Raw genomic sequence first — 27950 nt, forward strand, 5'->3', positions numbered from 1 at the left:
TGATAAAAATAGATCAGAAAAAAGTTAATTAAAAAATTGGATTTAGTAATTGTTGGTAAATGTTATGCAGAATAAACCTATGCATCCAATAACCAAAATCAGTTAAACACCATATTTTTAGATCCTAGATACAACTGCCATAAGTCAAATCATTTCATATGCGTTTCCATTTGGTTTTGACAATGTACTCAGGCTGTAAATATCGGATAGAGGCGCGTTTTCGCTCGTACGTCGCGACGGCGTAACAAATGGCGCGTCCACGAAGGCCGAGGCGAGGGCGAAAATGGAGTTGCCATTATAAATGTATGAGTTCAAAAGTTCCGGTATGGCTCCGTCCTAGGAAATGAGCGAATGTCCTTTGCGACAGGGCGCGTCAACGCGAAAAGTCCTCGTTCCGTCGGAGCGTAACGTCGTCGTCGCCGGGCTTACGTTATGTTACCGTGACGTACGTGAATCCGCGACGGAATTCCAGACGGTTTACGGCGCGAATCTGATTTTCCCGGTAGCACGGCTGTATACTCGCCATGCGCACGCCCGACGGTCGCGGGAGCGTGTACGAGTTGGCATTAACAGGAGAATAAATTATCCTATTCGGCACGAACCCTTCATAACTCAGTAGCAAAATTAGCATAAGATCAATATTGCTTTTTCGCCGCGCCACTGACGGGCGCACGGCCCTGGCGCCCCGCATGCCCATTTTACCCAATTCATGATAAACGGAATGAATAGCAAACACTATTGCTCTCTGAAAATTGTCAATTGTGCATCGTGCATCGTATATGTCGCATATCACGGTCTTCATTTCATGCGTGTACCTCTCTAATGAATATTTGCGAATAAATCTTTGACTTCATAAAAATTTCTAGCAATTGATTGCAACGTCGTGTGATTTATTTAGCAATTTAATACGTAATAAAAATATATAGTAAAAAATAAATAAATAGGTTAACACATATGAGAATATTGTAAACGTGTAACTTGTGTGAGTTTTTCGTATAAATTAGGTAAATTAAATGTAACATTAATAAAAATTGTAAAACTTAATATAAACGCAGACACGTAAAATAAAATTCATTATTTTCAGTAAATAAAGCTTTCAATTTTTCGTGTAAGTTGGACTTGAATTGATATAAGCCTTTGAAATTATTATAGAATTGTACGCTTCGAGGGCACTTTATATTGCACTGTTACTGTTTGCATTATGAATAATATCGGGATTTCAACCTCTTTTCTCCCGGCAGTCAGATTGTGCACGTTTCAGAGGAACGGTTCGTTCGTCGATTGCTCCATGACGGGTTGTCGAAGATGCAGTGCAACGAATCGACGATAATTGGAGCAAAAATAGAAGGCGTGCTTATCTCAATTTCAGTGATATTGTACAACCGCAATTGCATTAAAAGGAAAATATCTCGTTAAAAAAAAATCACTTTTAGTTTTATTAAATTCAATATATTCAAATTATCGTGTTATAGATACCTTTTTCTTAAAATTGTAATTAATGTGTGTATTGATATATATTTTTATTATTATTTTCTCTGTCAAAAATCGACATTTTTCTATCATCGGTCGACAATTTCCGTGGCGTACAGTATACGTAAGATAAAGGAAAACGAAGTGCATAATAAAAATTTGACGGTATTTTCAAGTTTTATGCAAAATTCTATATAAGCGAGAGCGTTTACATCGCGCATATACAATCAACGCGTGTACCTACGTCCGAGAGAAATTACGACAGACGAAAGGAGGGACAGAAGGAGGAAGACAGACGGAAGAGAATGAGAAGGGAGAATTACACCAGCCTCCAGGATGTGTATGTGTGTGTAAAGAAGGGAAAGGAGGAGAGGGGGAGAGAGGAGAGAGGAGAGAGAGAGAGAGAGAGAGGGGGGGGGAGAAAGAGAGAGAACGAATATTTTGTAGTAGACCATGGTTCACGTGACCGGTTGTGCCCTCGGTGTGGAACGTCGAGGTCAATGCTTTCCGTCCAAGGCTAAAGGACCGCGACTCGAGTAGGTACTCGGATACCGCGAGTACGACCGGCGCGGCGTCCAGCATCGGCGAGCGCCGAGAGCAGCGAGAGAAGATGAGGAGAAACCGTGCCGGTCTCAACCTGCCGGTTCCTCACCTCGCTTACAACCTGCCTCGTCTCTCCTCGACGCGTACCCGGGCTTCCTAGCGGCCGAGCGAGCCTCTCGCTCTCGCAACCGGGGAGTCTCTTAACGTACCTATATATGCCACGCTATACGCAGACGAGAACGCCGTTGTCGCGGCTACTGAGATTCGGATTTCACGTCCCGCGATATCATTCGGAGTACGGATCTCGGACAGGAGATACGTTTGCCGAGAGTCGCCGAGTACGATGTGTTTGGGTTTCTACTAGATCGCGCGCTCCGACATCAAGAATCGAATTTGCGTTACGACGTCGTATCGCCCAGTTCATCCTCGTAGAGACAATAATACGCCTGGAAAATTTACTCGAATTACCATGCGTCCCGAGAAATATCTGGCCGATTTTCGATAACAATATGCGCGAAAGCTGCTTTGAAGATGTATCACGCGGGAACGCGTTATCGCGATGTCGCGTTTCTATATAGTGATCTTTTGACGTCCCCATGTCGCGCCCTGCATGCCTCGAGCTGGCAAGAACTGCAAAGTATCATTCCACGAAGTTGCAACCAATACAAAAGTCGTGAGACGAAGGGATGGCGTTCTGTTCTTGTTATATACACTATACTCGCACAGCCGCTCCACTTCCAGGACCGTAACTTGTTATAGCCGGACACTTTACGGCTGAGAACTAAAAGATTAAGAAGGGACTCCAGGATCGGAGCGGCGCAGAATGAGAACGCATTGTTTCCCGGGGTTTCCGCTAGCAAGAAATTGGATTTCGAACACTGGCAAACGGCCGATGCTGCGTACAAGCGCGCTGCCGAGCGCGTTGCACCGAGACGGTTGCTCATTTTTATACTTATCACATTTTACAGATTAAACCCGAGAAGCGAAAGCGGACACGGCTCGAGCATCCAAAACTGGCCGAAACCGGTAGAATATTTTGGTGCTTTTAATTTTTAATTCTATAGAAATGAAAAAATTTATTGACTTTGCACCATTTATTTGCGTCGTCGCGAATAAATATAAAGATAATTTCACGAAGTGTCGGAACAATTTAATTTAAAAATTGCGTCTTCGATATCAAAATCTGAACACACGGAAATTAAATTTCAATCCATACCTCGAACGCATCTGTCGGCAATAACACCGAAAAAGCAGGCTTCTCGAAAATTGTTCCCGGTGTATAACCGTCGCGAGCAGTACTAAGTAAATTAAGGAACGCCTCGTTGTAAAGGAATAACGTCCAATGCAGTGCGAGCGCAGCGGCATATTCAGCCGCGGAAATAACGATTAATGGATACGATTAAAACCAAGAGCGCCATTACCACGCTCGACCTACCCGGCCCTTAAAGAAATCGATTTTTGAAGATGGAGTGTAATAGCATTTTCCTGATACCGTCGTCGTTGGAAGTATGAAATTTACGCGTGTTCAGATTAATTGCCGACGAAATAAAAATTGATGATACGAGTGTAGCGGTATAAAATGAGTGTATTAAATCACTGGTGTATCAGTTTGACGAAGAAAGTAATCAATTGGGAAACTGGCGTTACGCACCGCATGCATTAACCCTCTAAGCTTTGACGCGATGGATGTACTTTATACTCGATCTATTTAGAAAATTGAGCATGAGATTGTCCCCGCTTCTTTTCTCGACAGTCACGGCGCGTAAACCCGTTCGAGCTCTCGGTAGATGTACGTCACATAAATATCCATTTACCGCAACAAATTCCATTCTCTCATAGCGATAACCGGGAAGCGAACGGAACATTGTCGGGGAAAAATTACGAGATCATCTGGAATATCGCGAACGTCCCTGTCAGAATATTTAACGACACGACGCTGATATTATGAGTGCGAGATCTCGGATATTAGACTTTAACTTCGCGATAATGCATACTTTCAGAGGCTGGCAATATTGGACGAAGTGTCATTTCACTTATCCTTGTTATAAAACTCTTTTTTAGCTTTTAACGATTTATTACATTAGAACATATGTCGCAAAAAAGATGAGAGATACACGAAAGCAAAACGTAAAAATGCATAATACAATCTTCGTTTCAATTAAGGATAAATTAAATTTTTTTTTAGTTTTTAATGAACGTATTTTTGGAGATATAATTTACATTTCTATAGATAAGAAAGAGAGTAACAATTATTAGCAACGAATAACAACACTTCAGCCGACCATTATCGAACTTTGTTCGCGAAACAATATACCGCGCGCATCCGCTTAATCCGCGTAAGCCCCGAATCTGCGCGAGGGCGAATTAGATTCACAAGCGTGGGCGCGCGCGCGCGCGCGCGTTTAAACGGTGCCCTGACTAGCGATAATTTAACGGAGGCAAGGCACTACCTATTTACGTAGGAAGCGAACGAGGTACATCGTCGAAAACGCCTAGAGCCAGATACGAGAATGGCGTCTTTGGAAACTTTCCCATCGTATAACGTCGTCGTCGTCGGCGTGCGGGCACGCGCGCTTGTGTCTCCTCTAAACGTTTTGGCCAAGTACTTTAAGTTTACACGACGAGACAAGTTTGCGAACTTTAACTTATTTGCTTCCGTGCCGGATTACCGGTTAAACGGTCCCGGTCGCCGCGAGAGAGGGCTAATACAAGCCGCACGGTCAATGCAAAAGGTGCGTGATCGCAGATACTGAAACCGCCACAACTCCACCGATCTTGCCACGTTAAAAGTAAAGAAAACTTTGGAGCTAACCAATGTTCGTGTGAACGGCGAAAAAAGCAATTGTAAGAGACGTGACGCGAATAACGACAGAAAAACGATCGCATTTTCGCGGACCGCTCGACGGGAATAGTTATCGCCGTATATGCCACCTTATCGCACGTGTGACACCATGATTTGCGACGGCAGGTTGCCGCGATGGGTTACAACACTCACGGGAGATAATAAAGGAAATATGAAAATTGCCTGAGGGATAAGAGGATCACAGTTATCTTAAGTGGTTTAAGTTATTTACATCGTCTAAGCCGCTTAAGCAACTCGGAAATTAACGTCTTTTTGTTAGAAAATATTACAGAGAACGTTTATTCTTGACCGTTCATTATTTCTTGTGCATTAAGAGCGTCGAAATTAAACTCGTGTTTGTATATTATACAGATATACAGATGTCATTAGAGAAGATATTGATACTAATTTATCTTAGCCGATCCATCAAAGTAATGGACGAATGAGATGTTATATATTTATTTGCAATCCCTTTCAGAGAGATCCATTACCTTAAAATAAAAAGATAATTTAACTCACCGGTACGATGCGCAGCAGCGGAATTGTAACACACATATTAATCTGTAAATATAAACATATTCAAATTACAGCAGCACTCAAAATAATTAATATTTCAGAACATAATTATTTCGTGCATTAAACTTTTTTTTCACTCGTATTTTTAAAATAAAGTTATTTAATTAGGTATCTCGTAACAAAATTATATTTCAAAAAAAATCTTTATCTTATAAATTTTTTAAATTTTATTTTATTAAACATTTCAAAAGAACATGTGTTAATAAAAAAACGAATTTTTATTTTAATTTTGTTGTAGAATATTAAAAGGACGTCATGCAACGCGAGAACAAACAATGGATTCCACAAATATAACAAAGAATGAATAAATAATAAGTAAAAATACATACCCCTTGGGTTGTTCCGCCATTATATGATGCCACCTTGGCCTCCTCCTCCATTGTAGCATTTTTTCATGGCACTCATTCACACATACATTCGCGAAAACACGCGCGCGATCAATTGTAAGCAATAATCATCAAAAAGTACGATAATCGTACGGCACTTTATTATACGGCACTCTCAATGTTAAACGTATGAAACGCGTACTTTTTTACTACTGGCGATGGAGGAGTAATACGACGAATAACGACGGTCGTGCAATCCATTCGGCACTCGCGATATCTAGCAATGAACGAATTTCAAACAGTGGAGAGAATTATCGTAGATCGTACGGCCATCCAGGTTATTATACCATCCGCGATGTTGCACATCTATAAAAACAAATAATACACATTCGTTAAAGAGATTATTATTTCGCATTATAACACAAGTCCGGAAATATGTGAGTGAAAAAATAAATTCTGCGAAACATTCACATTATTAATAAATCGATCTAACACGGTTCTTTTGAATCACTTGATTTGACGAGTCGCGTATTACTCTGCACTTTTAATCCGGAAACAATTAAGTATAATTACATTTTGTTTAAAACATTAACCCTTCGAGGCCACACTGGGTGGCGGCCACCCAGACAGAAATTCAAGCCCGATATTTTTAAGATAGATTTTATAATCAGTGTCCCTCCACCTAGGATCCCCAGTTTGAGTCCCTCTCTCGAAGATCCGTACAGTAGAAAGGCTTTAAATCAGGTCAGTTATGTTTAATAAACATTTTAAAATTATTTATGGGTGGTGACCACCCAGATCTCGGCGTATATTTCTTATCGCGACCAAAAATTACAACATTTTTGTTCATCGAGCACATTTCGGGTTCTGCATCATATATACCTATTTTTTAACAACACCCTTAAGATGTTGCATGAATTTTTACGTGCACATTAATTAGAATTATGAGACTGAATTCGTCTGGGTGTCGACCACCCAGTGTGGCCGGAGCGTATTAAAAAAAGAGGGGTGGCCTCGGAGGGTTAATTGTGGAAAAGCACGATGCAATCGGATTTAAGAATCGTTAAGAAAATAGTTATTAAGAAAGACTCTATTTTTTAATCGACAACATTTGGCAGTGTCGTGACAATTCGACCATTGGTTTTGGTCAGATTAATCGTCAAGACGTTTCGACCATGGGTTTTGGTCTTTTCTAAATTGATATAATCTTTGATACTTATGTATAAGCATCTCATTTTTATTAAATTAAATTATTAAATTTATATTACGAAAAATATTATCTCAGCCAGGATTCGAACCTGGAACTTCCCTCATTCCGTGTAGGGCGTCGTGCCAATTCGACCACTGAGGCATGTGGTAATATTTTTCGCAATAACACATCTTGAGATGAATAATACTAAGATGGAGACCGATTTTTAGGTCAACGGTGTATAATAACAGAAAAGTATATTTTTATTTCGCCAATAAGTGATTAACAAGAAAGACTCTATTTTTAATCGACAACATTTGGCAGTGTCGTAACAAATCGACAATTGGTTTTTGTCGGATTAATCGAATAATTCGACCAAGATCCATGGTCGAAACGTCTTAACGACTAATCTGACAAAAACCAATGGTCGAATTGTCACGACACTGCCAAATGTTGTCGATTAAAAATAGAGTCTTTCTTGTTAATCACTTATTGACGAAACAAAAATATACTTTTCTGTTAAAATAATTATTGTCCGTAAATATTGCAATAAATCGATAATTTATCATTCCCATTTTCCTTTCGCTTCCTACTTCCCATTCCGATTCCTACCATTAACATATGAATAGCGAAAGTATCTAGCTCCAAGTATTGCTAGAGAAATAATTATACTGTATGGATATCAGAAATAATAATTTCTATTCCCTGTTGCTCCAATTCCTACCACGAATTAATCTCGTGAGATGTATCTGTTGCGAGAAATAATTGTCGCCTCGATATAATTACTTTCGTTGTTAATTACGGGAGTTTACTAATTTCGCGGATTACAAGAAACGCGAATTGTAAAGACGATCGCGTTTGACTTTTAATATCTATCGCGTTTCGAGAGATAATGACGCACGGAACTTGTCGGTTTGAAATAGTTTGAATCTCGCCGCGCGAATGTAAACAAGGTGAGACGTCGCGCGTCGTGTATACCAGTATACTTACAATAGTACGTTATATTGTAAAGAAACACAGAGCGTTAGGAGAAGTGTGTTAGTATCTCTCGAGACACGGTCGCGAAAGGTGTCGGGTAAAAGCTAAACGCGATCATCCATTGTAACTCACCATTCTTAGCTCGCTGAGAATAATTAACACCCGTTATTAATGACTCGTAAGTGATCGAAGTGGCAGTTTGTACGAGCATCACCGAATTGCAATATGGTAAGTTTTTGTACGTAACGAAAACATGCGTGTCGCGAAATATTTAACACTTGCTATAAAATTAACGCACGTCGAATATTTTGTTTTCTTATATCGAATTGATTTCAAATCCATTTGTAATAGAAGGACAGTAGTATTAATACCGTAGAATACAATAATCTTCGCGTTTTGACATAGAATTTATAAAATTAAAGAACTACAATTACGAAGAATTTTTATAAAAATCGGAGCAAAAATCAGAGCCAGTTATCACTCGAGTATATTGCGTGTTTAAAATAACTGATACAAGTATTTTCTCAACAAGTATCATCCCTAATTGCATTTTAAACGCCAACTTGCAAGCGGATTCCCTTAGTGAATTTTGTCAAGTTCTGTATATCCCCGGACAGGAGAGCTTGATTGAATAACCGATCAACGGGCGCGACTGGCGCAGTTATGCATGTATGTATGTATGTTAGAAACTTGTTTAGCGCTGTCCCTCGGGACTGAAATTCTGCGGTGGCGTCGGCTGTTGCAGTCGGTTCTCCAGACATGTAAACTCGCGCCAGCCGATATATACGCATCCGTACCATCGCAACAGCCGTGCTTAACTCGGTTTATAACCGCTGAATGTGCCCTCGAAAGTAAAAGCTTAGAACTCGATCTTCACCGGGCGGGGTTCGCGCAAGATTTTCATTATTTCTGTTATTATGTGGAGAGAGAGATAGAAAATTAACATTAAACTAACTTCTAAATCTAAATATATACGATAAAATTGTTTGATAATTGTATGATAACAATCGTAAGATAAAGCTACACTTATTTTAAATGCGCGGCGTAGTTTCTTTCTCGACAAAAATCGAAATTAAATTTCAAAGATCTCGCGCTAAGACCGTAAATGAAGGTTATCAGTATCCAATAGGAAGATTAATATTAGACGCCGAGCGATGTAATACATTACATTGTATGAGACGAGAAGTCATCGATATATCTCTCGGGCTCCTTCGCTCCGCAGCGCTATAAATAACAACTGCCGATATAATCGGGTCGGGCGATATTCCACAAAATTAGAAAAAAGATTCGATATAAAAAGAGAAGTGTCTACCCTTAATACAACTCATCGATCGTCGTTTATCCCACCCCTTTTTCCCTCCCAACATCATTTTCCCTCCTTCGTTGTGGCGTACCTAATACCTAATACACCAAAGAATGCACAATGCAATCAGTGCGGCGCGGCGATGTGAGCCAAACCAAATTATCAGCGTCGAGATAAGCCAACCAGATATCGCTCGCTAAGACCAGCCGTGTGATCGAGATTCCTTTAATAGCTTCCGGATGGAAACGCCATCAGCGTGAACCGGATCAACGAATTTCCTAATATCTAAGCATCGATCGGTCGTGACGGCTATTTACTTTATACTTCATCCCCTTCCTGCCTTTCCCCTTTACGCGATGCGATCCACCAAGCCAAGACGAGAACGCGATGGCCCAGAAGCCGAAACGGGAGCAGTAGCGAGAGGAGAGAGAGAGATACCTTTGTTCCTCTATCTCTCACCTCTCCTTCTCCCCAAGGTCTCTCATATTTATATATAGTGACTACGCTAACGGAAAGTCAATTTAGGACCAACGCGGGTATAATGAAAGCTAATTAGGAAATTTTCCGATGACGGTCCCCGCGAAATTAATCGACTCCCGCGTTCCTACCCGGGTAAACGAATCTCCGATAACACGTATTGCCGGCTGGTAATAAAGTTCGATAGGTTCAAGCGCGGATGACGCGTTCGTTACTTTTTCCTCAAGACTCTTAAATCCCATTTAAGCAGGCGCTTCCGTTAGTCGAGTCCCCTATCGAGGATTCATCGGTAGAGTCTCGGCTGCCAGCGCTGATTTCCGTACGACGAAACGACGAAAGCGAAACGTGGCGAAGAACGTCGTGATATCCAATTATACGCAAATTAAATTTTCCGCGGCATCAACGAATTATCGATCTCATGAGAATATCGGAGATTTTCTCTGAGCTTATCATTGAGGGAAATCTCCGAACGTTTACTAAGAATTTTATCAACGGCATAACGCGCGCTAAATAAATTGATTTTCAGACGAGATGTGTCAGCGCACGACTAACACGAATTATAATTTAAATGGAAATAATACCGCGTAACGTAACGTATAGCGCGAAGCAAGGGATTAAATTAATAACTCCAACTATTGTGTGTTACGGGGTAATTCGCATGAAAATCTACCTCCTTGCCGAAAGGCTGCGCTTAATGTTTTATTTATCTCCGCGTCAAATTATTTGTGCATAATGAGGCCTCGCATGAAACCGCGTTGCGCAAACGAGTTTTTCATTAGCGAAATATCAAGTACTTAAACGGGGCAGAGAGTGGGCTCTGAAAGCCGATGTTCCTCGCAGACGAGGGGGCGCGTCGCTATCCTTTCAATGAAAGAACTAACGTACCTTAGCTAATGCCTATTTTTGCAGCGCAACTTTTTTCTCGTCGCGGCACATTTCCCGTAGGCGAAAAAGGGACATTTACCGCTTCGTTTCGTCGTTAAGCCGTCTGCGCGCGGCATGCGCGAGTCTTGCGATGAAAATTGCATTACGTTCGCCGGATAACTCCGTTTGGAAAGTGGCCGCACGCGAACATAACGGCGGTCAAAGACAAGTTAATTTTACGCCGATTAATATTGACTCTCATTTTACATTCGAAAGGATCCTTCCTCTACTCTGCTCTGTTTCGCGCGCGATATTCCGCGTGCAAAGAATAACATTTACAATTGCCTTCTACTCATCGCCGTCTGCGAAACTTCCTATTGGCACCTCCGCTATTAAAACGCTCGGCTCGTTAGTACCAACGTATTTATTGTTAATTGTGGTACAGTTTATTGCGTGATCGATTTCACCGCTAAAAACAATGGCAACAAAAAAAACAGAAAACATTACTTTAACGTAAGAATGTGCCGAGAAATCGTCGATTGCGAGATCGAGAGCAAAAAAAAGATTGATGGAAGTGTATGGCTGCACGTCTGTTTAAGGTCTAAGGTGCTTGAACGTACAACGCATCGCGACGTGTCACGATGCATCTCGAGTGACCTAATTCGGAGAGTGCTCGTACGTAGGCGAGCCTGAGCGACGCCTAATAAGGTATGAAGAGATGTACCCGGAATACGACGAAGCCGGGATGCGAACACGTGCACGCATATCTGTCAGCACGTGTCCGTTTTGCGCCTCGCAGTGGCAGTGTGCAGTATGCATAACTCGCAGTGTTGAACGCGCCTACCCTGAGCGAAGCGATGCGATGCGATGCGATGCAATGCAATGCGGCGCGACGCGACGCAACGCGCTCGTCGGCTCGTCGTTGTCGTCGCCTCCATCGTTATCGCCGTGTCGGCGGTCACATATGCATATTCAAGCTGCCTACCTAGACATCGAGTAAATTAGACCATTTGGCTCGCTCCATTATTGAGGGGAACGAAGCGGCTGCGAGCCTGTAATGCGCGACCGGCGCATTCGCAACTCCGTGACTCCTCAGCTTTCGCAAAGTTCGACCGAGCGGCGAAGGGGGAAGGGGGCGAAGAGCCACGAGGGGGTTTTGGCTAGGACCGACTCGACAGGATACTGCTTGGAACAAGATGGTTCTACAGGGACGCGGTAAAATGTGCTTTCCAAACTTTGTCAGAACAGGCGATGCGTATAATATGCGCGAGTTGTAAGTACGTTTCTCGTAGATATATAAGTACAACAAACAATATATAACGGCCTATTTCTAAATCACGTTATCGAATTGTATAAAAGTTTTATTGAAGCGATATCGTTTCCTCGCGTTTGTTTTAATCAGCACCTGGTAGAATTTTAAAGAAGCGCGTTTTATTATAGAGAAGGAAAGAGAGAAAGGGAGGGAGGGTGGAGAAAGAGAAGAACAAGATAGGCTTAGTAACAACACCTTGCTTGCTACATGCGCGTTTCGAGGCGCGCGTCTCATTACCAGCGCGTAACAATTCGCGTGCGTGCACAGGCGAAAGATAAAATCCGCAATTTTCCACGTCGGCACAATAAGTCGCAATTTCAGCGCTTTGGAAGTTTGTTCGCTCCGCACGAAATCGTTGCCGTGCTCGTTGGCGTGGGCGGGCCTTTCATTCATCGCGCCATTACAATACTATCGTGATAGACGTGGAAACGGCGCCGCGCGAATGCGCCTTTCGCAATTGTGCGACGCGAAATGACGTGCCGGTAGCGCGGTTTTGCGCCGGAAGCCGGCGGCGCAGCCGCCTCGCTTCCGGTCTGGTTTCGCGAGTCAAAGGAAGACCTGCTGCCGCCGCGCGTTTCGTCTGCCGCGCCAGCTCCCTCGCCGCTATTCGACACTTCGTATCGTTAATTACAGAACGCCGTCCTTTCGTCGTCCTTTCGCTAATGAGGAAGAGAACTCGCCCCGGAGAACATCGTATTTCGAGACAACGGGCAGGCCGATCCGATAAACACGATGTCGCGATCATTGATCGCCTCTTCCTCAGATTGATCGAATAAACAATGGTTCGATCGAACTAGCATCGATCGCGTAAAATTTCGCCCTTTTAATATATGGAAAACTGCTGTAATCGCTGTCCACAAGTTTTCTGTTCGAGATGCGTTCGTATAATAAAATATAAGAATCTATTCTACGTACGTTATAAAATAATAACAGTCAGCGATCGCGCGCGTTTTACGAAGTTTATTCCCGTTTCTAACTATTTAATTCTATAGTCGAATATAGTTCAACTCTGCCGGCTGGCAAAAGACGGTAGCGAGTCATCTAATTTCATATACAGAGAGCATCGAGAATGAAGACTCTCTTCTCCAGATTTATAGTCGCGGTTCTTGGAAAACAAGTCCCGAATACGACGGCTCTCGTTCCCGACGCCGAAGAAATAAGGTATTCGCAAGCGGAGTACCTTATTCGGTAGTATTCCGCCGGGGGAGAAACGAGCGCGAGTCGCTTTCTCGCGCGCGCTTTTAAACTCTCTCGCGCTAAATAAAGTCGAAGGACGTTTAATTTACATACATTTAACTCCCCCTGCTATTTCTTCTTCGCTTTCTTCCGCTCTTTTTCTCTATCTATTCTACCCTTCGCAACGCGGCGCTCTTCTTCTCGTACGGTCTGATCCGCAGTATCTCGCGGTCATCCCTTACCATGGCGACAACAACCTTCCAACCCTGGTCCAGCATCCCCGGCTATCTCTTCTCTCGCTCGCGACTATTGCATATATCTCTCGAAGCCCTCTGTTTCTCGCCTTCTCTTTCTGTCTCTCTCTCTCTCTCTCTCTCCCCCTCTCTCGCGACTATTTCTCTCATCGCTTCTACTTCGACGCGTTTTCTGTCTCTTTTCGCCTTCGCGCATCGTCGCTCTCGTTTCAATTATCCTCCCACGATCTCTCTCACCCTCCGTCTCTCTCTAACCCGAAAATTCGCTGACCCAATTTCTACAAAACTGCATTGCGTGTCCTACCTGCACGCGGTTGGACCTATCTATAGCGTTCGAAACTGCACGCTGCCCTCTCCTTTCTCTTTTACCTCCCGATGCAACCGATATTTCACCCTCACATATATGTACACGGATACAACGTGGTGGCGCATCTCCCTCAGTTCCCATTCACCTCGCGGACACGGGAAAAAAATCTGCCGTTTCGACCGTCGCGTTTCGTGTCCCCGCTTGAATGACGATAACGGGCGGAAATAATCGTACAAAAAAAGAGAGAGAAAGAAAAGCGACAACTAGCAGGCACGTGACGTGACGAGTGATAATATGATGAGAAAAAAAGAGCGAGCTAATGAAAGGCAAAAAGCCTCGAATGTGTTAAGTGCTGCGGAAATGAATTTAACTTTTTAATTTGTCCCACTTTTTGCATATCGTTTTACTTTTATCGAAAGGCTACAGGAGTACACTTTGCAAGAAACGTGCTGGCAGCCTCGCTTGCATCGCGCCGTGTATGTTACATATACGCTGATATATAACAGGTACATACAGACACACAGACGTGCTGCAACGAACAGCCCGTGCTGTCGTAATTGCCCAGCACTCCAGCCAGTCTATACCTGTTGTTTGACGCGTTTCCGCGCAAATACCTATCCGGCGACCCCAAATTTTGTATTGTCAATGCGATATTTTTAGATTTGCGACTTGTGTACATTGCAAAGTGGCGATTATTATTGGGGAAACATCGGGAAATGAAACTCGCATAATTCATTGTATAATTCGATATTGTAAATACTGCAATTTAAACTCTGCCACATATACGATTTGGCGAACAGATAAAAGGCGGACAATATTCCATCTAATCTCGCATCTAATACATACGACAGACACGCGCATGCTTCTATGTATTTCCGCTCTTATAATCAATACCCAAAATTTCCTGTATACATACGAGGTAATGTACTGTTGAATCGATATTAACATGTAACACTACGGAGTTTGTAAGACGATCTCATATACACCACGACGGCTAAGTACCCCAGTATTCTAAAACAAAACCTTCGCGTTGCTCGAGAAACTCTTAAGTCAGCAGCGCTCTCGAACGCAGCCGTGCTTATTATTAATAGTTGCCACGTTAGCAAGTTTTAATAACACCGCGAGCGTAAAGCACGTATATAAACGCATCGTTCGTTGTATCGGTATACCGAAAATAACTTTCGGCAGTTTCTTGAAGACTCCGCGTAAAAGCAAAGCCAACAAAAGTGATGGGATATACGTATCGTGAGAGAGCGCGACACGCGTCGGCATGACTCCGGCCCCTTCGAATACGTCCATCGGAAAACCGTGAAACAGTGTGGATTACGTGAGATCCGGATCGGAAATCGAGGTAAAAGGAGCGGACGGCGGCCGCTCGTCCGTCAATGAAGCGTAATTACTGGCGTGGATCACACAGCTGCGATTAAATCCCGGCGCTCGATCCGCTGCGCTGCGCGACCCATGGCAACAACTCTTGATTGCACTTTTCTGATTTTCCACGGTCGAGTAACCGGCCCGCGATGGTACGCGGCTGTTGTACGGAACGGACAAAGAGAAAAAGAGCTGGGCAACTGCAGCGGCGAGCTTGCGGCGATGAACATTCGTGTTGACCGCGAGCGAGCGAGCGAGCGAGCCCGATAATTCGCCGAGTCTCTCTGCGGAGGGCAGTGGTCCAGAGGCGCGTTGTTACCAGGTAAACGCGCGACCGCGATTCGGGGTCAAAGTGTCATGAAAGGTTAAGCGTAGTTGAACGAGTTCGCGTTAAGTTAGGCTTCAGTTCCGTCCGGATATATCGCGAGGGAGGGTAAAGGAGGGAGGGGGAGGAGGGGAGGGGGAGGGGGATCGCGCCAGTTTAATGATCTTACTAACTCGGACGAGCTTTTCCATTATTAGTTCGGTCCGCGGGTAAACTCGACCTATCTTCGTGCTATAACGTGACGCTACCGACAGTGGAGAGATACCCCATCCTGATGAGATCGTGCCCTGCTCGTTACGCGGCCGTGGCGACACGAGAGACGAACATGATTAGGATTAACGTTCATGCATTCGCCGTTTTGACCTCCCCTCCGTCTGGGATATATCGTGACGTCAATGCTGGCGATCCCACACCGCCGCGGTCCATCATTGATGGTTTTTCATGGAACCCGGAAAGGGGTTAGAGCGACCCAATCTCGCGCGCGTCGTCCCCGATGTATCGCGACCCGGTTGCGAAAGTACGCGTAATCAATTATTTGCCCCCTTGACATCGTGCGATCAATCGGCTCGAGGCTTCGCCCGACCGATTTGAATTTGCGCGTGTATATGTGTGTACATACATATACTCGAGAGGCCTACACGCGAGTATTTAGCTACAGGTATTTGTGTTTACGCGCGCGTAACGATAAATTAAAAAAAAAAGGAAGAAAGAAACTCCATAATTGCGGGGAAACGGGCTTTCGAAAAAATAACTTTCCACGGCGCAAGTTTTACCGCGCGACTTGAGATTTTTCCGAGGCGACGCGGTATTAGCGAACCCCGGCGAGTCCGGGGTCGTCTATTTTTACGACAAATAAAAATATTTTATTAAAGGGAACGGAAGTACGCCGCTGCACGGCGCGGCGCGCCCTCGGTTATGAAACTTTCATATCCAGGGCGTACGCTCACCGGTAATGCAGAGTTTAAAGGCAACCGTAGATCCTGGGGAGATCGAAAGGCGCGGTTTATCTGTCCTTAGAGAGTGATGCGGTTCCTTTTAGATTACGAGTACTTTACGTATTGTACGTATATACGTATACCGACGATTGTAAAGTTCCGGAGCGCCTCTCGCGAGGAGCACATAACTAGGTTTCGCGTAAAAGCTCCGTGTCTCTCATCGCGACGCGTGGAACGACACGCAGATTCAATTAATCACGGACAGCTAATTCATAGGAAAAAAAAGAAGTATCATTAACGTCGTTCTATCGTCTGAAATCTATCTCTTTATCGAATTCTTCGGTTACACGTGCGTAAGCTGTAACTGGTGTAAACTCGCGTGTTCGGAGCAGATTCTTCACACGCTGCTTCATCCCCTAGCAAACTATACCCTCGACCAAATACGGCGGATAAGGAAGGGATGAGGGAGCGAGCAACAACACTACGACGGTTCTCGAGAATAACAGCGGCAGCGTTGTCCGCGGTTGAAATCCTCTTTCCTTTAGAGGGAAGAGTAAATATTACCGTGGAGCTCTCGCACGATAGTTCCGTAAATAAAGGGCAGCCGCGTGCGTCACGGCCATAATGCGATTCGATCGCACTAACACCGTTATCGCGAATTCGTTAATGTACGATTTTAAACGCGGTTTTTTGTTTTCGATAACCCCCTCGGCGGATTAGATTCGGGCGCGAATTTATTATTAACTCGGTCATCTCGGCGCAGAAGCGGAGAACATCTTCGTGAGCAGCGTTCATCGATGGATTAACACGGACGTTGATCGTAATCGGGTCCCTTTTCAATTAGCCGATAACGATTATTTATGCGAGATGCCGCGGGATAGGGCCGTGTACGACGGCAAAGTTTATCGCGGGTCATACCGAAATGAACGTCGGCTACACGTGTCGGGTTTAACCATTAACCCGGGCTTACTCATACACAATTCAAATGCAACCCGAAGCCACGGCGATCCGAGCTCCGCGCCGTCCTCTAATTTAAACCACGTCACAAGAGCGCGGCACGTTGATTAGTCTAGGCAAATGATTGGTGATACGTACGCCCGGTCGGTCGGCTATCTCGTCGGTATAAGCATAGCTTATTTACACAACGGAGCATGGTGCTCCGCGTTTGCATTTGATAGTAAGAAGCTGCGGATCCCATTACACAACTACAATACATAAGCCATCGCATAAATACGCTATACGTTTCGCTTGTTTCCATGTTTCTGCTGATATCGCTAACATGCCGTTATTTGCGAATCGAGAGATACGACGGAAGCGAAAACTTCCCTCTATCTCTTATTGTTTCCACGAGGAAAATATTTTTTACGGGGTAAACATTTATTCGCTGTCAAACATTTAAGGTACAATAATCCATTGGATCTGCGCCATATGAAACGAAATAGGATACAAGCCGAGAAATCAATATCTTATCGAGCGGTTGTAAAATGAAATCCTATTGAAATTCGTACTCACCGGGTCGTCAGGAAGCGGAATTTTACTCCCCATCGATTTCTCCTTCGGTACGTATGTTATGGACGCGGGGCGTATTCCTATCCCTCTGATATATCCATCGGATTACGCAATCTGCTGGCTCTTCACAATCGCACCACCGGCACCGGTCCACCTGGACGAAGGAAAATCCAGTTATCGGCCGTACTTTGCATCCGAGAGACCAGCAATTTGATTTCGGCCTAGATATCGCTCGGCACTCCGGGTGATAGATCGATCATGGTAATTGTTCACCGAAGGCGAGGAAGTAGAAAATCGATCGATAATCACGATAATGATACACGCCGGTGATCTCCGTCGACAGTAAAAGTGGACGAGGAGGAGGAGGCGCGGGCTCAAACGCGCCAACAAGTGTCGCAACACTCGTTCGAGCGCAAATACCTTAGATCGATCGTCGGCCGTCGACGATTTTCCACGGTCTTCCATTGTACGGCGAAATTTATAGGGCACTTTTCGCGTTTTCGCCTCCCCCAACTCGCGGCGTCTTCCCCTATCTATTCCCCCCGGCGTGAAACGCGCGGTGACTTGGGAGAAATGCGCAATTCTCAACGAAACGCTCGAGGAGACAGAGAGAGAGTCGTAAAGCTTCTTCTTCGCAGTATCGCGAAACTCATTCGAGTTTATGGAATGCGTCCGGCGGATGCGCAGACGGAAGAAAGGCGGAAAAATGATCGCGATATGAAAATGTGGGCGAATTAGAAAGGGAATCGCGAAAGGAGTTCGTTCTGGAAAATCTAATTTTTCGATCATTGAATCGTCCGAGTTGTTTGATATATCTTAAGCAAAAAAGGATTTATGATCCGATATTTGGATTATCCAATATATTTTAAACAAAAAAGATTTACAAGTATCCGAATCATTCGATTTATTCGATCCTTGAACAGGATAAGAGTTTTATAAACATCCGAGCCTTGACTCATTCAATTTCTTAATGCATTTTGAATAAAAGAGATTTATGAATATCTGATCCTCGGATCGTTCACTTTATTTAATATATTTTGAACGAAAAAGATTTATAAGTATATCTGATCTTCAAATTATCCAATTTATTCAATATAACTTAAACAGAACAAAAGATTTATGAACATCTTTGAATCATCAAATTTGCTCAATACATTTTGTATAAAAAAGATTTGGAAATGTTTAAATCTCGAATCCTCTAATTTGTTCAATATATCTCGAACAAAAGAGATTTGTAAATATCTAATTTAAATGTAATTTAAACATCTAATTTGTTTGATACGTGTTAAACGAGATGGAAAATGTATTTTCTTATTTCAATTAATTTAAGATTAATTTTATTTTAAAAACTCAATATTAAAATTAATTTCCGTTCTTGGAAATCTTAATTGGTTATTTTACGAATTCATGCCCACCTTTCGTCCACTTCTCTCGCAGTTAATCGCAGAAGGATATGAATAACGGACGGTATACGAGTACATGCTTAATGATTTTCTCTTTGGCGTTACCGCGAGGATCTCGCGTTTGCAACTGAGTAGGCGACATGGTAAATCGCGCATAATCGCGAGACATCTCCGCTGCTCTTCAGACAGGTGAGCATCTAGGTCAGGGCGTAAAGTTTAAGGGTTACTACTGAAATTTGCATATCGCTCGGGTCCGAGGCGTGGGATCCTCGTCTCCCCTCGGAAAGCCGGATACGGACTTACACACGGGACGTGCACGTACGCGCGGACATGCCTGCAGTCGCAAGTGCGAAATTGCACAAACGAATTACCGCGAGAGATAATACGCAAACATATCTCGAGATACCCTCGAGGAGTTTGTTATTGACTTCTCTCTCGTTTTCCCCCCACCTTCATAAAGAATAACGATCGTCACTCGCCGCTTAAACATTATACCTTCTCGCAAAGTGACGCGTAGGACATCTTATCTTTTTAAATATTAATAATAAATAAAAAAGTATATATATTATTAATTAAAAGTAATATATTAATATATATACTATTTTTAATATTTTCCTACAATAATCGTAATAATTGAAAAATTTGTTTGTAAAAAATAAATTTTTAAGGAAAAATCGAACCTTTCTCTTCCGTGTTAGTTGTTTCCGTGGACCGGGCGTCTAACGATAGTCACTGTAATAATTACCCCGGAATGGCTTTGTAACGGCGCATAATGGCAGCTTCACGCATCGCGTTCGATCCGCGTCGACGGATGCCACGACACTTTTCTACATGATAATCGAGCGCACGTGAATTTCCTGCGAACGCAAGAGACACGAATTACGATTCGTTTGTGACTCATCGTAACGCGTTCCGAAGTGGCCAAACGCGCGATTCGGAATTCTTTCGAGAAGAGACGCCCGCGATTTCCGAAGGATTCGACGTCGGCGAAACGTGAACTGAGAAGCGTTCAAAAAGCAAAGGAAGCGGGCTGACCAATCGCAGCCGGGACGACAATTCCTCGCGTGTCGCGATTGGTCGACTCGTTTGACTGCGCGAATCAGATCGAAAACTTCTGTATCTGCGTCACCGATCTAATCGCCGCGTCTATCATCTTGCGTACAGAATTCGAGACGCTTTAGCGAACGTTAGAAATGACCGGAAGAGCGAGTCGATTGGTGATTGATGCAACAATTCGTTTAATACGCATACGGAATTTTCCAAAATCGTGGTCGTGGATGATATCTATCTGTTCTTTTTCGAAGAACTTCTCGAACTGGTGCACATTGATGCAATAAGTTAGAGCGAAACAAAATATGCTTGTCTCATTCTAACTTATTGCACCAGTGTGCACCAGTTCAGGAAGTTGTTCGAAAAAGAACAGACGGAGTAGTGTTAAGAAAAGCACGCGCGCGCGCGATTTTCTCGAAGCAGCGAATTCTAAGCACAGTAATTACTTGAACGGAAACATTAATTTAAAATTTACGTGTTTAGCATCGTTTGTTAATGAGTGCTTGCCATTTAGTGACACAAGTCGACATAAGTGTCCGTTCTTTCTACAAATTTTTACTCATTGAATGTCAAGAAAGATGGAACGATGTATATTTTGTGTCATTAAATGGAAAGTAATAGGAAATATATTCTATTCTACGTGTTTGAGCAAACCTAACGTTCCAGAAGTCACAGCCTAATAATTTCGTCTCGTTGACGTACTTAAATCGACACTATCGACAGCATTGATCGCTGCGAACTGCGCAGGTCGTGGACGATGGACGGATCACGATATTCACGATGGGATGCTTTCCAAACGACACAAGTCGACAAACTCCCAATCTCGCTCGGCAAGATGTCGCGCGAGTCGTATTTCCGCTTTGTCGACGGAAGTGGCGGCGCGGCCATGCTCGAGTTCTTTTAGGTTGGTTTCGATAGCAGCACGTTGTCGGAACGGTAAGCGCGACACTTATTTCCGAATCTTCCCTCATAACTGCACGTATTCATTTATTTAAGTCTCGTGGTAAGCTCGATTACTTTTGCTACTCGCTTTTTGCAAAAAAAAATCCGGATAATTCTCGAACACAGGTGGCCTGTGGAATCTGAAAAACAAATGCGACGCGACGCGTGACGACACTGCGTTGTCAACGTTGAAGTCTCTTGGATCATTCTAAATTTCAGTGTTTGTTTCTCACACGATCCTATTTACTATCTCGATAGAAATTTCAAACTGAAAACGATTCCGATCACGTCTCGCAGCACTCTCGGATAGTCGCCGAACGAGGTTGCCCTCAGCATCGCGTGCACGCGTGATATTAATCGTGAACGAAAGCTTACGGCTCTCTCGATTCTGTTACAATTCAGGTAAACCGCCATGCAGATCTTCGTGAAGACCCTCACGGGTAAGACCATCACCCTCGAGGTCGAAGCCTCCGATACCATCGAGAATGTCAAGGCCAAGATCCAGGACAAGGAGGGAATTCCGCCGGATCAGCAGCGACTCATCTTCGCTGGCAAACAGCTGGAGGATGGGCGCACTCTCTCCGATTACAACATCCAAAAAGGTGCGAACATATGTAACGTTAAATTAAATTTATTGATCTTTATCAGGGATGCGCAGCGCAGAAACCGAGCGCTGTAAAGCATATGTTACGTGCACTATAGATTTTCAGCACTCGGGTGATGTTTCTGAACGCAGCCCAAGTTAGCGTGAGAGTAAAAGCTAAGTTTTATAGTACGACATCTCAAATACGGCATCAAGTTTTGAAAAATTTGAAAAAATATAAATGGAGGACTCATTGTGGACGTATATGAGAATGTATCTTTCTCTTTTCTCTTGTAGAATCGACCCTTCATCTGGTACTTCGTCTCCGAGGAGGCGTCATTGAACCCACGCTGCGTATACTTGCGCAAAAATACAACTGTGACAAAATGATCTGTCGCAAGTGTTACGCTCGTCTTCATCCACGAGCGACTAATTGCCGTAAGAAGAAGTGTGGCCACACGAATAATATCCGACCAAAGAAGAAGCTGAAGTAGACTAAATATCCAATTCCATTTTCTATGTTACGGAAATGGAGATGTATATTTCTTATATATGGCATCAAAATAAATTACAACTGGTAAACTGATCTTTCGCAACTTTATTCTTCTTCAATGTTTAATAAAATAAAACTTTTCTACGAAATTCTTAGATATAGAATAAGCATATAATTGCATATAATGAGCATTTAAATAAATCTAAGTTATTACCAATTGCATATACAAAATTGACACTAAGCTAACATATAACATTAACAATATTTAGTATTTACAATATGATATGTACAATAAGTTCCATTTATAAAACGTGAAATTAACTTTGTCTTATCCAGAGCATGCTGGTTTCATGAGCAGTTTATACTGACTAGCGTAAGCCTCATATAAATTCATATCGTTTGGATTTGGTATCATGCCACCTACCTGTAAAAATATTCATGAATATATACAAAGTTATACAATATTTTAATTATATGCAACACATTTACATACTATGGCTCTTTTCACATATTGCTCGTATATGCATATGCTTGCGTCTTTAACACTAGGTAGCGTAATTACAGGAGCTGTAGATTCATGAAATGCTTGTTGAATTAATTTTGAACGCAATTTAGTATGATCTATGGGATATGTTGCATTGCGCCCTATTAGAACAAATCTGAAAGAAGGAAAATATTGAAATATATAAAAAATTTTTCATATTTATAAAAAAGACAATGATTGTATTACTTTTTATACAGAATAATATCATTCCGTTTTGGATATTCTGGTTCTGTGCCATATACTTCTTTCATGGAAGGAAACAATGATTCGAATGATATTAATTCCGAACTGTCCTTAGACGTTATTAATTGAGAATCGTCCATTTGTTGATGGCTTTCATCTTCATCTGAACTTGAATCCTCGCTTGAGCTGCAACATATAATCGATAACATTAATTAAAGTTAATTATAAATATAAATTTCTATTTATAAAATTTTAACTTCAAAGAATAAGATTGATAATTAAATGTTATATGTACCTTGCGCTGGACGTTGTACTACTCGTACTGCTCTGACCAGTCATAGATGGATTTTTCATATTTAAATTTTTACTACCTGCTTCCTCTCTCCGTCTACCTGGTCGTACACGAACAGCAAATGGACTATAGCAGGTGGTAAAGTGTGGCATAAAATCTCTAACGGAGTGACTTATTTTATATGCGTATACCTCAGATAGTAAGGACAATTCATACGGCCTAAAATATATTTGTGGCATTTTTCGTAAAACAAATTGATGACATGAATAATAATATGTATAATTATGAAATAAGTGACACTACCTATGATAATCATAATAAACGTCGATCATTTCTTCTATTGAATTTTGCACTTGTATCATTTCTGAACAGGATTTGGTTACTTCGTCAAGTGCATAAGGAAGACATTTCAATACACTTTGATCCCACCATTGCGTCAGAAGTCTTCTTTTACGCGAGTAGTGACAAGCAGGTAGATGATGAAGATAATAATCCGTTAGTATTTCCCATATTGGAGGCTTACCTTCTTCAGGTATGAACAATCCTAAGATATACGCACATTAATTAAGCGATAATTATAGATTGTTGTGTAAAGATTAGACAGATACATGTTTATTTACCCAGAAATAAATTAATCGTGTGCTGTTTTTCTTGGTCACTAAACGTATTGCTGTAATATCTGCTTAAAGTTTGCATAATATCGTTGCCCTGACTTGTCCATGGAGCAGTTTTTCTAAATGACAATAGTTTCGTATAATTAAAATTATATTAATTATTGCCACGTTTAAATGTAATAACGTTCATCTACCTATATGTCTTAATTCTGTGAACTAGTTGCGAACCACCATATTGCAAGGCTAAAGTATCCCCGTGATCCTCGTACAATTCTTCTAACATCCTCACGCAATCAGAATCAAATTCGAGTTTAGGAGATTCTAGCACACCCAAAGCACACAACTGAAACCCTAAAGCACATTTTCCTATTGCAAACTGAGCTGTGTTAGTTCGATCTAAACAATCTACACAATTTGTTCTGATGATTCCAGTTTGCACAGTTCCTCTCTTAGCAAAACATTCCCTCACTTTGTTGTGGATTTGATTTAATTCATTTGTTTTATTGATTTCTGTATTTGAATCGGAACCATGTATGAAATTTGTTTGCCTGTTATAATCCATTTTAATTGAAGTATTAAAAGAGCTTTTGGTGTCGTTTAAATTAGATGATAAAGTCGAGCTTGAATTTGTCTTGTGAAGTTTTCTCGTATTATTGTTTTGTGGTGAGAATAGATTTCTCTGATTGTAATAAGGATTTTGTGACTGATAAATACCAGTCTTTAATACAGCATTGTAAGCAATGTTTGCTAATCGTCCCATAACGTTCACCTTTTTTCTGTAAAAAAGACAAAAAATTAGAATAAAATTGTCATTTCGTATATTTTTAATGTTAATATAAACTTACCTTTTACTCATACGTGCCATATCAAAGCTTATATATTGAATGTGATGCTCGGGAGGTAGGAATTGATTCAAATATTTCACAGCCATACTTAATTCTTCGCTTAATGTACTTTCATGTTTCTTTTTCTCCCGTTTTTTTACTAAATTTAATATAATTATTGGTGATCCATATCTTTTCAACAGTTGATTAAAATGCGCTCCTAAAAATATTTTAAATGGATAAGAATTTTATGTGTATCTTACAATCACAGAATAAAATCAATTTGTTAATATTTGTATATCAATACCTGCTGTTTCTACATAAGGATCGGACAAATCACAAATTATAGTCGGTTTTGGGACCATTTTACTAACATCCTGACTCCAATGAGCAGGCACTGATCCGCGCATTTGTACAAAAGAACTGAAACGTCCTTTACTTAAAGAACTTACGCCAGAATCATGAACGATTTGTTCCGTTTCTACTTCGTTCGCGACATCTCCCTATATTTATATAATCACTGATTAGTTCAAATATCTACGAGAAATATTATAAATACAATTATGTCAATTATAAATGCATCTGGACATACGTCGAAATTTGCACCGCGTTTCAAAAAACGTGTTCCCGCATATTTGTTACTTCTTCGGGCAATAACGGTGACATACATAGATCTCCCAAAGATGCTCACATTTGACTGACCAATAAAGCCGTGTATTACATACAATATCCATTCAGGATGCAAATCTTTTTCTACAGGCGTCAAAAGGTGAGAATTCCACACAAAACGACGTTGTGGATTGCTACGTATACCGTAATCCATATATTTCTCACCTTTACTGTAAATAAATTTCATATATTATTAAATATATATACTTTCAAGTTTTCTTAATTAAGTTATATACATAAAGAGACAAACTCAGCATCAAGATACGTACCATTCATTCTGCCAATCTTTTCTAAATGCCCACATGTTAAAAAAATCTTCAGATTCATCTGATTCTTCAGATTCCTTTTGGCTTGCAGGCATATCAGTGGGAACATCAGATTTAATACACGTCGGCGGTGCCATGTTACTTTGAAAAGTATGTGATATATCGTATGAATAACTGAAGTAGAAGTTACTGCTGAGATCAATACTTTGAAACATCTTTACGTATCTCTGTTCGTCAGGATGGAAGATTCGTATAATATCATTTGGTATGTATATCATTGACGTATCTTCTATTTTATATATTGTATGATGACCAATAACTGCAACTCGGCGACGTTTCGTAACTAGGATTATGTAATATCCCTCCAAAAAACGTATAAACCCTGCAGCAAATATTCTTTTCTAAAACATGTCTACAACTTATCACTATTATTATTGTTAATTATATATTATATTATAAGATATACTTTATATTTTCACTATATTTCTAAATAATTGTAAAAAAAAAGTTGGACATTGATAACTTGCATATTTTATACACAATCCTAAGCACTACTAATTTTTTTAAATACATAGCGTCCGTTGTTTCTGCGTGGTATGTAATATCCATGCATTTAATCTAATTACATCACACACATGTGAGAAATATAATATATATCTATATAAAAGAAAATATCACCATGCATGAGGGAGGATATGTACATACCATGATATACCATGATGTCTGATTGTGAATATTAATTCTGTTAATCATATAGTGTTTATTATTCTGATCGATTGCATATTGGCGCTCAAATATCGATTTATTAACTGAATAACTCTGTATAATATTATCTACCAATGTTTTGTCACATAGTTTTCTAAAACTAATGCTCAAAATATCTATTTACCAATTGAAATTTCACCTATTATTTCTATAACAAGCAACTAACGTACCCCCTTATACCTAAAGCTAATTTTCTCTTTATGTAACAAAGTTATTCCATTTGCGATAATTATATACGTCTACCTTTGGCTTTGTCAATAAAAAGCTCGTTATGCCTTACCAAGGAGAGCAAAAGCTGGCACTAGCCTGGGGAAAGTGTCTCTCTGCCACATACTCTTCCAGGTGAATTTAGTTTGTGTCGGTTTGTGCAGTGGTTTTTGTAATTCTTGTTGCTCAGGCTCCTCTGATATACCCGAACTAGGTGCAGGTTCTTTACTATTGTTGCCTTTATTAGCAAGCAAATGTAGGTAAGCTAAGTTTCGTATAACGCAATTAAAAATAATTCCGATGAGATGCTTTTAGTATCTGATATGGTGGTATAAATGATATTAGTAATAGAGTAACAAGTCTTATGTATATGATATATGTTGGAAAGTTAAATATTATACCATGGACGAGAGAAGCTTGAAACACTGAGGAGCCTAAGCTTCAACATCTTTATCAAATAATATAGAATAATAGAAAGAAAAAGAAAAGGGTGCACATGCCATAGATAACCATTTAAATAAAAATATGTACGACTACATAAGTAACTCTATGTTTAATACATATATACTGCGAAAGCTTATGCGTGCTGCTACTAATAATTCCATGTTTATCAATGTGCATCGCTGGAAAACACGTGGCGTAATGACCTTACCAACAATCCCAAAAGCAGATACGACACGTGCAACACCACCCACGTTATTACGCTGTCCCGCACGTGTCCGGTTACCCATATCGATCATGTTGACGAGATCTTTTATCTCGTCCTGAGTGTACTCCCTCTTGTCGTCCACCACAACCAACTCCCGCGGTTCCATCCTGTCGATTTTCAGAACTCGGAAACGCGTCAGTGTATTGTTGGATCCCATTAGATAGAATCGCTGTAAAAGCGTAAACGGTGATGAATGGTCTTGGAGTAAATCAGAAAGTATTAAGTTAGAATGTCAAACTCACGGATTTCGTCTCGTACAGCGCAATTTTCTGTATAGAGGAAATAATCGGATGGAACACCATAGTTGGTTTGCTTTGTTCCTCCATGGCGCGACGTAGAGCGATTATTACGATTTTATATTAAATTGTGAGACACACGACGGACTGACTTTAATGAGCTGTCAAACCCTAATACAATACACCCTAATATGCCTCTGCTAGCAGACGATACCAGAGTCTCTCTGACGATACACACGAAAACATAACCTTTACGATTTGTCGAGAGGGCGTTAGTCACGCTAGTACACCGTGCATTTCTCAAGCTGCGCAAATTCAATGTTTGCACATATCAAAACACAAGTTTCCTCTTACACAAAATTTACTCGTAGTCTCGTATGCTCGGAAAGGTGATAGGGGTATATTAATAAAAA

At 41.4% G+C, this 27950-nt stretch overlaps 3 protein-coding genes across 10 annotated transcripts in view; 1 reads left to right on the forward strand and 2 right to left on the reverse strand.

Annotated features, from left to right (window-relative positions):
- LOC139772932 (protein turtle) overlaps positions 1 to 21002 on the reverse strand; it is a 270010-nt gene extending 249008 nt beyond the window's left edge. For 3 of the 6 annotated variants that reach the window (XM_071706995.1, XM_071706998.1, XM_071706997.1), the window contains exons 1-5: positions 20865 to 20951; positions 19841 to 20017; positions 17761 to 17911; positions 5761 to 6123; positions 5375 to 5416 (exon numbers count right to left, since the gene is read on the reverse strand). The gene's annotated coding sequence lies outside the window, so the exon portion shown is untranslated. Of the gene's footprint in view, positions 1 to 5374; positions 5417 to 5760; positions 6124 to 17760; positions 17912 to 19840; positions 20018 to 20864 lie in introns of all 6 variants that reach the window. The other 3 variants (XM_071706996.1, XM_071706989.1, XM_071706991.1) reach the window with 2 other exon arrangements.
- Rpl40 (ribosomal protein L40) lies at positions 20992 to 22321 on the forward strand. The gene is made up of 3 exons (XM_071707013.1): positions 20992 to 21146; positions 21555 to 21754; positions 22033 to 22321. The coding sequence occupies exons 2-3, from the start codon at positions 21565 to 21567 to the stop codon at positions 22227 to 22229; spliced, it is 387 nt and encodes a 128-aa protein (XP_071563114.1). The 5' UTR covers positions 20992 to 21146; positions 21555 to 21564; the 3' UTR covers positions 22230 to 22321.
- On the reverse strand, positions 22319 to 27820 carry Fig4 (polyphosphoinositide phosphatase FIG4). Of its 3 annotated transcripts, XM_071707000.1 has the most exons (14): positions 27544 to 27820; positions 27245 to 27470; positions 26666 to 26830; positions 25624 to 26002; positions 25278 to 25524; positions 24993 to 25188; positions 24707 to 24905; positions 24056 to 24637; positions 23868 to 23980; positions 23551 to 23791; positions 23251 to 23466; positions 22959 to 23141; positions 22722 to 22887; positions 22319 to 22652 (listed from the first exon to the last, which is right to left on the reverse strand). In XM_071707000.1, exons 1-14 carry the CDS (start codon positions 27625 to 27627, stop codon positions 22557 to 22559), a joined length of 3093 nt encoding a protein of 1030 aa, XP_071563101.1. In that variant the 5' UTR covers positions 27628 to 27820; the 3' UTR covers positions 22319 to 22556. The 3 variants fall into 3 exon arrangements, with proteins under 3 accessions (XP_071563101.1, XP_071563103.1, XP_071563104.1); XM_071707002.1 differs by lacking the exon at positions 26666 to 26830; XM_071707003.1 differs by lacking the exons at positions 26666 to 26830; positions 27245 to 27470; positions 27544 to 27820 and adding an exon at positions 26326 to 26632.
- Between the last annotated feature and the right edge of the window lie 130 nt (positions 27821 to 27950).

Source organism: Temnothorax nylanderi, unplaced genomic scaffold (genome assembly GCF_030848795.1).
Source record: "Temnothorax nylanderi isolate EJ_2023f unplaced genomic scaffold, tnyl_v1.0 TNYL_tig0055_pilon, whole genome shotgun sequence".
NCBI classification, from domain to species: domain Eukaryota; kingdom Metazoa; phylum Arthropoda; class Insecta; order Hymenoptera; family Formicidae; genus Temnothorax; species Temnothorax nylanderi.

What these genes read in the sequence shown, in the direction of transcription:
- Fig4 (XM_071707000.1), bottom strand. Translation starts at nt 27,627, where the DNA reads ATGGAGGAACAAAGCAAACCAACTATGGTGTTCCATCCGATTATTTCC. An exon ending in ATCTGCTTTTGGGATTGTTG is followed by an intron (nt 26,831 to 27,244) that starts GTAAGGTCATTA and finishes TTGCTAATAAAG; the next exon opens with GCAACAATAGTAAAGAACCT. An exon ending in TCCTTATGTAGAAACAGCAG is followed by an intron (nt 24,906 to 24,992) that starts GTATTGATATAC and finishes AAATATTTTTAG; the next exon opens with GAGCGCATTTTAATCAACTG.
- Rpl40 (XM_071707013.1), top strand. Translation starts at nt 21,565, where the DNA reads ATGCAGATCTTCGTGAAGACCCTCACGGGTAAGACCATCACCCTCGAG. An exon ending in CGATTACAACATCCAAAAAG is followed by an intron (nt 21,755 to 22,032) that starts GTGCGAACATAT and finishes TTTCTCTTGTAG; the next exon opens with AATCGACCCTTCATCTGGTA.